General features: G+C 37.9%; 1 protein-coding gene across 1 annotated transcript in view; it reads left to right on the plus strand.

Moving 5' to 3' along the window:
* Positions 1-247: 247 nt before the first annotated feature.
* ADAMTSL1 (ADAMTS like 1) overlaps positions 248-12,471 on the plus strand; it is a 440,698-nt gene continuing 428,474 nt past the window's right edge. The window contains exon 1 of the mRNA XM_030920098.1: positions 248-443. Coding sequence (XP_030775958.1) covers positions 381-443 — 63 coding nt within the window. The 5' untranslated portion in view covers positions 248-380. The remainder of the gene's footprint in view (positions 444-12,471) is intronic.

Below are 12,471 nucleotides of genomic sequence, written 5' to 3' on the forward strand. Positions count from 1 at the left end.
CAGTGCTTGACTTCATCTTCTGCAATTCTGCATCTTTTGCATTTCCCTTCTTGCTCTGCTGCTCGCTCGCCTTTCTTTTTCGTCCTTTTCCCCCTTTTTTGCTCGCACTGTTACACTTTCTCTGTCCTCCTGGCTTTGTTATTCAGCATGTCTGATTAGCAGGAGCCTGATTGGCTGGCTGCCTGCTCCAAGAGAGATTCCATTCAGCTTACCCCCCACCCATCCACCCACCCACCCCTCGGTCAGGAAATGTGAGCGGGGCTGATGGAAGCTGATAGGCAGGACTGGAGTGTTAGCACCAGTACTGGATGTGACAGCAGGCAGAGGAGCACTTAGCAGCTTATTCAGTGTCCGATTCGGATTCCGGCAAGGATCCAAGCATGGAATGCTGCCGTCGGGCAACTCCTGGCACACTCCTCCTCTTTCTGGCTTTCCTGCTCCTGGTAAATGCCTTTTCATTTCAATACATTGCTATTGCCATTGAGTCTGGGTGCTGGGGTGTGTGTGTGTGTGTGTGTGTGTGTGTGTGTGTGTGTGTGTGTGTGTCTTTATCTTAAAGCTCCAGGTGAAATAATGTACACGATTACAAAGAGAGAAAAATCCTTCCAGAACTTTGAACCCCAACTTCCCAAGCAAGATAAAGTCTGCAGGACTTTCTGGAATTAGTTACTGCTATATCGTAGTACTGATACTGAGACATGAACTTTGGGACATACTGCATGGAGTGTAGGAGCTGAGGACTGTATACATGGTGGTGTGTATGCTCGGAATTTGGATAACAGACATCCTGAAATCAAACTCACTCACTGTGGTGTTCCGAACTTTTTGAAGGATAGGCTTTGCCGGGCTTGCCAGTACTGCCTTTAATGAATTATTTTCCGTCTATGCATATGTACTAAGGAGCCAGGTAAACAGGGGAATGAGAGGCTCTTTGCAGGCAACCCAGATTATAGCTCATAATTACTGCAAGTCATTTATGGATAGAAGTTAATGCTAGTATTTATGAATTGAGGATTATGGTCTTTGATCTCTAATTTACTTTTAAAGAAGAAAAAAGAATGATGACTTTTAGTACGGCTGATTGCCACAGTCATAGTGATAAGATGCTCTGCTCTTGAACATCAGTACACATTGCATTTTTGACTCAAAGTAAATGTTCCGTTGTGACTCATACTTGGTTTTATGGGCAGAAAATGAACATTTACTGTCCAAAATAAATCTACACTCAAAATATTAATAGCAATGCACATTTTTTTAAACCAGAGTGTTCTGGGCAGGCAGCTTAGTAAATCTCATCTGAAGGTTTGATTCCAAAATTTGCACACACTGATCCAAACAAATGTGATTGTAGTTTTTCCTGTCACATTTATAACATGCCAGAACTTCCTCAGAAGGTAACAAGGAAAGAAGAGAACAAGGTAAAAATGTAGCAAATGAATAGGTTGCATTGATTCCTTGATGGGGAAGGAATGTTTTGTTCTGATTAGATTCTGACACATCTAATCTGCCCTATAATTTTGAAGTAGGGAAGCAAGCCATTTGGTACAAATTGAAAAAGTCCAGGAGATTCATCAAACAGAATAATCAGACAGAGATTAAATATTTCATACATTCCCACTTCTTAATGATTTGCATCTTTGTAGCTAAGAAATTATAATGCTGCATTGCAGGTGCTATAAATACAGAAATATATTTTTAATATATTTTTCATAGAAATTTAAAGGCAAACTACATTTTAAGCATGAATGAACTGTAAGTTTTAGCTGTTCTGAAAAATATAAAGAACAGAATGTTTAGGTATGCTTTATGACTTGTGGAGCAAGCGATTTATGAAAGGTGTCTCATTTTTTCCATATGGGATGTGTTACTTGTATACACCATTAGTTTGTCTCATCTTTCCTTCTTTGTGATTTTTTTAAGTGTGTGTTATTTTCCCATTATATTGCATCATAAAGCAAATTACCAGTACACATTACTTTTTTTGATATTTTCATATGAAAGCATGATCTCATTATACTTTAATAAAACTTTCCCATTCCAGAATAGATTGTTTTGCTATCCATTTGGTAAATGCATTATATCCCTCTCTGATATCTTGAATATTCATATATATATTTGAGCATATAATTTGACTTACGTGGAATGAAAAGGTATGTATGCTTATTCCAGAAGGACTTAAAACATATCATGTTTAAATTACAATTATTGTATTATAAAAATAAAATTAAAACAAACCTAGGTTTGTTTTACCCCTGCATTTAAATGAAATGGAAATCTGAGAGTTATACTACAAAAGAAAGAACTGACTGGTGTTTACATACATCCCTTTGCAAAGCAATAACAACATTAGTAATTGCTGTCATGTATTTTCTGTATGAATATGGCTAGTTGTTTGAAAATCATTACAATGAATCCTTACAATAATCATACAAATAAAACATTTTTAAACCCATTTTTCAGGTAATGAAATAAGCTTGCATTTGAACCCAAAGGTCAAATAATGGAGAGAATAGAGCATATTTGCTTCGTATGGTGGTTGTAAATATTTAGCAACAATGAAAACAGTGGTGCAGGTTAGTCTGTACCCTTTGTTGGAGATATTTGGGCTTTTTGCATCATCTTGATCATTAAAGATATGTATAATATCATGAGTGCTTGTTAGACTTGCTCATTAACTGCCCCCTTTAAAATTAAATTTAATTATTGACTTAAGAGACTGTGACCCTTAGCCTGTTCTGTACTTGATTTAGAACTACAAGTGTAGCATCATCAACTCAGCCTTCAAGCTTGATAGAGAAATTGAATTGAGGGGTTTGTTTTTCCTATAGTTTTTTGTTTTTGTTTTTGTTTTTTTCATTTACACATTGCAAGGATTCTGTCTATTTTTGGACTTACTTTGGGCAATTTCTAAAGGTCTCTGTAACTTAATTGGAAAAAATCCTGTCTGTTTAGTGGCAAACCCAGTTTCTACCTTGTCAAAATATCCTTCATTTCATTGACAGCTGAATCATCTGTATCATGACTAGGTTCTTGAGTGTGTACAAATATTGAAGGTTGTTCAGCCTCCATTCTGTCAAAATTCTTTCCCCTTGGAACTTACTTCTGAGAGAATGGGCTTCCTGTGTCTTGAATCTATTTTAGGTTACCACCCATATTTTCATGCAAAGAACATATATCATAGATTTCTCTTATATTCTGGACACAATAGGACAAGTCATACTGATCAAGAGATTTCATTTGCTATTCAGGTGAAATTAAACTACATAATGCCATTTTCCCAATCTCCCATCCTGCTCTCTCGTTTTTATTCTCTCTCCTTTGTCCCAATTTGTTTAGCTCAAAAAGAATGTGGCAAAAACCATGACTGGCCATTGACATATGTGTCCATCTACACTTGAAGTCAAATCACTTCTTGTCAGAAAGGTGTTTAATCAAATTTGCATTTGCCTTTTGTTTCTTTTAAGTAGTTTTAAGCTCTTTCGCCTGCTATTGTGAGAGTTGCAAGAGTAACACTAGGAATTATAATAAAGTACATGTGTTTTTCTGTTGAATTTCTTTTTCTTCTCTGCACTAATTTATACATGGCAACTAGTCAAACACAATAGCCCATTCCCTTCAGTCCCTCTGGCACTCTCTCGCACTATTATCTAAGTGGATCTATCTTGGATGGGGAGAAGCACCATCCAAGCTATTACAAACAAATAGCTTGTGGAATGAATGTTAAGACCCTTATTTACAGGAGAACACAGCCTGTTCCAGCAGCTTGTATGTCTGTGTGTGTTCATGTGCATGTACAAGCACCTTTCTATAATTGTTCACTCCACACAGATTTCTTATTCTCAAGCCTAGATTGTCCTTAAATCAAGCTTGAAGACTTTTCACATAGATCTAAAGGACACTATGAAGCATTTAAAATTTAAAAATCACTTTCTTCTCGTTTTTGCGAAGTTTCTTATCTAGATATGGTCAGCTACATTTTTGTTTTCTCAGGCTCCTGTTTTTAGTGTTTCAGTGTGTTCAGGACCACTTTCTGGCCCCCATTATTATTTTCACATACACCATTTATGTTGCTTCATTTAAGTTGAGGGAAGAGTGTCCAATAGTGGTCACCAGTGAACTACAGAAGAATCTTGTTATACCAGGAACCTTTTTCCTTGAAAATGTATATGGATGTTGAAGTCTTTTGAGAGACAGAGAGAATGAATTAATAAATGCATGTATGTGTTTGTGCATTTGTATGTTTTAATACATGTTGGTGCCCTTTACTATTATGTATGTATAATTTGGAAAGCAGTCTTCTAGCACACCATGGAGTAGGCTATTACTCAAACTTAGGAGGTGCACAAAGTTTATTCTTATATCGTACTAACAAAATTACAGTTAGGGTTTGCCATTTTTATCAGTTAAGTGTGGTTAACCCTATACAAGCTACTCATTTTTTTTAAACTTAGTTTATTTGGGCTGTATTTTGTTTGGGGATTATATTAGCATGAGACATGGTCTGGGTGTTTTGGTTCTCCCCTTTATTATGGCTTACTCAGAAAATAATTTTAAACTCTTCCAGGAAAAATACAGTGTCCTATGAATTTCTGCTTTTCCCAAAGGACCTAGTAGAGTGCCGTGTAGATACAGTTTGTGAACTAAATGAAAAGAAAAAATGACTTTCAGAGACTATCAAAGGGTTCTTTAATTCTTCATATTTTCAGTGATTCCTAAATTCATATGTGTAGTTCTGTTTCTTTGGTCAAGTGGCAGCTCTGCTTTTAATGCATGTATCTTTCAGTTTCCAGGAATGACACACTCTCAGGTACAGCTATATAAGTTTAATTGTGCCCTCCTCTCAGTAAGCGTATTCTACTGTTTCTGTGGTCTCATGAGTAGAGTGACCCAGAAATGACCTCTTCATAGCATAAGGACTGGAGCCTTTTCTTGAGTGAGGGCATTCCTTGAATCACCATGAATAACCTATTGGTTAAGTGTGTTGAGATAGTCACAGGAAAATGTGTCTCAATCAAGTTTTACAGTCTTGTCATTGTTACTAATTTTCTTCTTTTAGAGAGCTGGCTTCACACTTTTGAGACAAGTGCATGTCATTTTCTGTCTACATCATAAAAACCATACCATGTGGTTGAATTTTGGCTTGATTGGCAGTACTGGCTCAGGAGCAGCTTAGGACTGGCATACCAGAGGTGATGTAAGTCCTAAAGGATCCTAATTGAAATAGGCCAGCACAGCTGTGTGGGGAGCCTGCCTGCTAACTGGGGTAAGCTGTTGCTATCAACCCCTTCTTTCCATGAGCTCAAAAATAAATGACTAAATCTCCCCAATTCCCGAACTTCAAGATTAAAACCTACATTGAATAAAGCTTAACTGTTCTGTTTCGCCTCTCAGGGACTCTGTTAACTGGAGGACCCAGCGTGGAGGGCATTTAGTTAAAAGTTTTCTGGCCACGTCAAGAAGATACCCAATGGCCATAATCTGCAGCCAACAGTGACCTTGGGCTTTTCGTTTATTGTCTTTCCCAAGAAACTCAGTATTTATAAATCCATTGAAATGTTTTGCTGTATTCACAGGCATTCTTTATTTTGATTACAGAAATATACTCTATCTCATGAAGTAATTGTAACCTTTATTAGGAGAAATACCGTAATTTCTGTGTTCAGATAGCCTCATCCCAAATTCTACCCACATATAGCTATGCGTATAGTCAGCACTTAGTAATTGCTTGTCAGAAGGCATAAATAATTCATTGTAATCTCTCAAATATTGTATATGTAATTTTTATAGTTCTTGGGCTACTTTGCCTTTATCTGTGCCACTGCTCGTCTCCTACTTATCTTATACTTCTGTGTGTCCCACAAAGCTGTGGGGGACAGCAGAAGGAGTGACTTGTTCCTCCTGCCTCTTTCAGAATGCCTGGTAATTTGATCTCAATAAATGTGGGTGAATGAATAAATAAATGGAAAAATAAGAATGACTTGGCAAGTAAAGGTGAAAACAAGGAAAAATACAAGTAGGAAGGAAAAATGTAAGCATTCATTTTACATGTGAGGCATTTCACTATTTCTGGTTTTAGTAAGACCAAGTCAACAGCCCTAATAAATGCAAAAGAGGAATATATTCCGTATTCCTTTCTCTGTCTCTTAAATATACGTAGCCACACACTGAACAACAATTAAACAACAACCCCTTTTGCTCTTGTTAATTAGAATGAATCATTTTGGATGTTTCTTATATTTTTTATCCATTTAGTTCTCAAGTATTTTTCCTTTTTCAAAACTTGTCCTCAGGAAGAAAATGATATTTACATTAGTCACAGTTTTATAAAACTTGAAAGTACTTATAATAGATTCTCATGTTAGCAGAGATGATGCTGTGGATTCACTAAAACCTATTTCTTCTTACCACTGAGTACAGTGATAAACTGTATTTGCCAGCCTTCCCTTCCCTGGGATTGGATGGTGCTATGTAATTGAGTTCTTATCAGTGAAAAACAGCTAGAAGTACTATACGGCACTTGTAGGCCTGATCCCTCAGCTCTCTGTGATCCTCCAAGCATCAAACACTCTCTTTACCTGCCTGCTGGATGCAGAGAATCCACTAGAAAAAACTTCATGACTCTAAGGAATGGCAAAGCCACCAAATGGAAGTCTACGTCCCTGAATGACTACATGGAGCACAGCCCCTCAGTGTCACTCTCACAGACTTACACTGTGAACATTCATTTAACCATAGGCAAGAAATAAACTTTGTTTTGTGAAAACCCTGAAATTTGGGGAAAGGTGTTGTTTGTTATACTGAAAACTTCTAAGAAATTACACATGCTTCAAATTTGGATGCTATGCATGCCAGTACTTACTCATAAGTAAGTACTAATACCATTTTCCATTTATCATATGGGAAAAGAGAACTAACAAGATGCCACAGCATCCTAATGGTGGTTTGATCTTTGTGGTTTGCAATTGACTGCATACCTAAAGTGTGATAAGTAGTTGGGGGTATGTGTGAGTACTACAGGGAATATAGGAAAATGGGTCCACTTTTAAAACATAGAATCTGGAAGTGGATGAGGGAGTGGTAGAAAATGAGGAAAGAAAACCGAAGAGGCAAGGCTGTGGTGAAACAGTTAGAATCTCCTGGGACAGAGTGGGATCAAACAGCGAGGCCAAGGACACAGAAGCACACAGATCCAAGGGGAAGGCAAATATAACAGAAAAAGACTCTGAGAAGCTGAAACCAGGGTGCAACACTGAAACTGCTCCAAGGGCAGAATGTTAGAAAATCAGAGTGAACAATTCACAGAGAGGAGAACAGACTCCCAAAGGCAAAGAAAACAAATGTTTTGTACAGTGGTATACAAAGCAAACCACACTTCTTGAATATCCCTAGTTTCAAACAATCTTTAACACATTTTTCTTGGAGGTGTTTGAGTGCCGTGAAAGAACAGTGATTTTAGGCTGGGTGCAGTGGCTCACATCTGTAATCCCAGCACTCTAGGAGGCCGAGGAGGGTGGATCACTTGAGGTCAGGAGTTCGAGACCAGCCTGGCCAACATGGTGAAACCCCGTCTCTACTAAAAATACAAAAATTAGCTGGGCGTGGTGGCAGGCACCTGTAATCCTGGCTACTTGGGAGGCTGAGAGGGAATTGCTTTAACCCAGGAGGTGGAAGTTGCAGTGAGCTGAGATCAAGTCATTGTACTCCAGCCTGGTGACAAGAGCAAAACTCCATCTCCAAAACAAACAAACAAAAACACAGTGGTTTTAGAATGGAACCATCTGGGCAGCAGCACTGATTCCAGTTCCATGACCGTGGCCCAGTCACATAATTCCCTTCAGCTTCTGTCCGCTCATCCATGCTCTACTGCCCATTGCACCCAGCTCTCCAGGATGCTGCAACAGGCAAAGGCACCATTAGATGTCGAGGTGTTCTGGAAACTCCCAAGTACTGTAACAATTCAGGTGATTACTCTCATTCATGTGAAAATCATTTCTCTGTCACCAACTGTCTACCAGTGGGTAGAGCCAGGCGTCCATGGAGACAGACAAAGGCTCCATGAGAGATTAAGACACAATCTCTACAGTGAAGAACTTGGTAGTGTGTTGGACATTTTGTTGTCAAGAGTTTTTTTTTTTTTTTTTTTAATTTTTCAAAACACAGCTCTTCTGTAGGCAAGTTTTATGATGGACACTATTATTTTCAATTTCCCCACAAGCTGATTCATCTTGTAAATAACTCTCTGCACTTGCTTAGATGCTGTTTGTTTAACCCTTTTATCCCTGTGTAAATGTAAATTATGGCTTTCCATAGATTATGCATGTGTTATTTTCAAATTATCAGTCACTATTTGACCCTGAACATGAAAAATTATTTTTACTTTTTGTAGAGTTCATAATCTCAGTTTGTGCAACAGAACACATTGGAACAATTTTTTAGTTAATATTCTTTAGGGAAAAACTATTCTCAAGATAAATTGTTATCTTTGCGAGGATTATCATTATGTGTGACCAAAATCTAGAGAGTTTTCATCTGCCTGGTAATTTGATCTCAATAAATGTGGGTGAATGAATAATAAATGGAGAGTGCCCACTATCACTGGGGAATCTGCTACCAGATTACAATCTGCACATAGTTTCTGCTACATTGTGCTTTCTTTGCAACAACCAAAATCCATGCAAAAAACAAATATATTCCATTTGGAATTACATTTCTGTCAGTACAATTACTATACGAGGTGGCATCTCCCATCCTCATTAGAATTATACCTAAAGTTCTTATTAAAATAAATTAATTACAGTAAGACCAAAATGGCCTTGTGCATCAAAAGGAGGATAGTTGAAAGAAAGGGAATAGCAGAAAAATCACGTGCATGAGCATATGCCATTTATAATACAGGAGATTTATTCCACTTCTGAGGCAAGAAATTACTGGACTCTAATAGTTTCACCACCTGTGAATTATTTGGGTGCACCTCATAAGCGGGTTCTTTCTTCTATTTGTTTAAAGAAATAAGTGGTATGTTTGCCAATTCTACACTACATTAATTTTCACGGAGTTTCCATTTTCATCTTCATTGCTTTTTCAGATTTTTTTCCAAAGCTTCTGCCATTCTCCAGCTAAAGCTTTGGGTATTTTCCCCTTCAATTTTTGTCCAGGGACTTTCTCTAAGTCAATTCAGTTTGTTGGCATAAATGCTGGGATGAAAAGAGTGTGATAACCTAAGACATCCTGACATAAATTCCAAGAGCACTAAAGAAATGAGACAGGAAATTGTGAGCAACCTATAATAAATTCAAACTGTCTAATAAAATAAATATACCTCACTTTGTTCCCATAGTAAGGTATGGTAGGGTGTCTGATTTCTCAGCCTCCTTTGCTGGCTGTCATCTCAGTCACCATTTGAAGTCTGTAAGAGTATTGTTAGAATATTGTACTTCATCAATAGAACCAGGAATGAAAAAGAGTAATGGAAACAGTAAGAACTCCTACTGTTCAGGTGTTCTTAAGTGAGATTTGAAGGGAATGTTTTCAGAACTAGCCGGTTCTTTTATTCTAGTTGTTATAACTATTTGTCACTGAGATCTAATTTAATTTTCCTAATACACCACACACTTTTAATTCTTATTTGGGGCTTGTAGCTGGTCTGAGATAACAAACATGTTTTCAAATTACTGTTATGAAGTTAACTGGCATTTAACTTCCCAGCCCTTAGATTCATAGCATTTCAGAATTAAAGGGAATCTTTGATGCGTGCAGAATGTGACCTCAGTTGACTGGGATCTCTTTGAAGGCAGGAATTTTGTTTTATTTTGTCCTGAATATCTTTGTATCTCTAGCACCAGACAAAGAGTTTGATATAGAAAAAGTGTTCGATGTAAGTTTGTTGTTTGAATAAATTAATTAGTTGCCTATTCCAGCCCTTTCATTTTGCAGATAATTTAATGTAAAATATACATGTCTGTAAAGAGATTCGAGTCATATTTATCAGGAGCACCTAGTACATAGGATCCAGATACTGGAATCTTGTGCTGTTTCCTTTGAGTCTGTTCTCCTTCTGTTGAGTTCATTCTCCTGTATTATACTGTGTGGCCCCTTAAGGACCTTTCAATAACAGCCATCATGCTGGCTTTGGTAGAGAGGGATTCAAATGTTGAAATGTCACATGCAGAAGAAACCAAGGATCGAATGAAGCTGCTGCAAAACAATCTTGAGTTAAAACTCAAAGATCATTGTTGGCTCATAAATACCAGGGTGACCTGGCAAGAACAGAGAACTAAAATCTGTAAAGTTGTGTAAACTAAAATGTTTCCCAGAGTTGTGTCATACCAATAAGCCTCATTTATCTTGTTTCCCTATTAATGAAAAATGTGGATAATTTGGTGATGTGTGTGTGAAAATAACTTCATATGGGATCTTGCATGTAGCAGGTCTCCAAGAAGTGCTAGCTTTCTTTCCTCCTTCAGTGCAAAATAGCATCTTCATTGAGAGCCTGCTATGTATCAGGCACTGTGCTAGGTACTTGCTATGCTGTGTTGAACGAAACAGACATGGTCCTAAAGATGAGTCCCTCTACATAGAATATCAGTAAGGATTTGGGACAGGGGTGAGGAAGACAGGAATTAATTGGCTAGTACTTTCCATCGGTTTTATGTTGCTGTCATGATATTATTTTCTTTAAACTGTATATTTAACTATTGCTGATGTAAGGGGGTTTCTGCCTAAAGAAATAGACACATTAATTCATTATTTATAGGGATTCAAGAAAGAATGTGTTAGAAAAACTCTAAATCTCTACAGATGTATATTAAGGTCATTTCTTTGACTTTTGCCTTTTTTTCCTGAAATCCTCTTTTTTAGGAATACTGAAACCTAAGCTTAATGAGTGTATTACTTTGTCTCTGTGTTTATTTGATACATAAACACCTGTCTTTTCAATCTAGAGCTATGCTAAAGTAGTAAAACCTTTAAACCAGCCCTCTTTCAGGCAGATAAAAGTCCAGTCAGCTGCCTAGAGGAGGCTAATGACAGTAGGTTTTCCCACAAAGGGTTGGCTAACTTCAGTTTGCTGGTGCTGGGACTCTTATTAAGCAGGACTGTTTTGGCTGCAAACTCCAGGATCTTGATTTTAAGAAACTCGATCAGTGGGTTTTGCCCAATTGAGAGTTCTAGATGATTTACAGCAGTGATTCTCAGACTTTTGGATTTCATAGACTATTAAAATTTCAGAAGAAAAATAAGGCTGGTTGGCAGGTAGGTAGGAGTTACGGAAAATAGAGACAAAATTTCTAATTTTTTGTATTGTTAACTAAGGATGCTAATAAAATAAATTTCTATCACCATAGTTTCATCAGTGAAATAACATTAGTTCATACTAAAGAGAGTACTTGCTTCAATGTAAGAAACACTTTATAGACACTGCATTAAATTATCTAATTCCCATAAGAACCCTATGGACAGAGTCATGACAATTTTCCATCTTGACAAGGAAACTGAGGCACAGAGAGGTTATATAACATGCCTAAGATCTCTCAGTCAGTAGGGGAAAGGTACAGAATTGAACTGAGGCAGAGTTCATTCATGTCTCAACTCTCCCATTTTCTTTTACCAGTACAAGAAATTAAAGGTCATTTGAAAAAGCCAAAAGTCCCAGGTACATGATTTCAGAAGAAAAAAATAACTAAACACATTTAGCTTTATGGAAAACTAACCAATGTCCTTATTCTCTTTATTATATGTGTCAACACAAACTTTGTCATGGATAGGCCTGCTCTCTGCCCGTCACTTTCCTTGAAACACAAAGATGAACAAGACAGAGTCTTACCCCCCAGCAAGCTCACAGGCACCAAAGTTTAAAAAAAAAATAGACTGAGGCTGAGCAGAGGATATGAAGTTCTGTAGTAGCACAAAGAAGAAAACAAAGAATGGGAAAGATGCTGGCACTTTGCTGTCTGACGTGTCCCAGGCACTGTCCTAGCAGAGAATAACTCAATGGAAGTTCATCAGGCAGATAAGAGAGGGAAAAGGGGGCATTCCCAGCAGAGGGACCTGTACGGGCAAAGGCCCAGAAGAAGGAAAGGGAAGAGAAGTTCAAGGAACAGTAAGTGAATCCCTATAGCTGGAGCACAGCCAGATCATGCAGGGTGTTGCAGGCCACCCCCAGAAGCTCTGACCCAAGTTTTTGTTTTAGAAAGACAGCTGTGATGGCCACATAGAGTGGAAAGGCCTGGAGAAGGGAGGCCAAAAGTTATAAGATTATTACACCTCTCCTGGTGAGAAGCCACGAAGACAGTAGCAACAGCGGCAACAGTAGTGATGACAAAGAGGCCTAAATATCCAGCTGCAAGGCTACATAGTTACTGGTAGCAAAAACCTCGTGTGGGCTCCCTTTGCTGTACATCTTGAGTCCTCAGAGGCTCTTATAAAGTGCCAGCTGGGTTCTAGGGTTCTTTAGATCCCACTGTTTAGCATAGA

Source organism: Rhinopithecus roxellana, chromosome 16 (assembly GCF_007565055.1).
Source record: "Rhinopithecus roxellana isolate Shanxi Qingling chromosome 16, ASM756505v1, whole genome shotgun sequence".
Lineage (NCBI taxonomy): Eukaryota > Metazoa > Chordata > Mammalia > Primates > Cercopithecidae > Rhinopithecus > Rhinopithecus roxellana.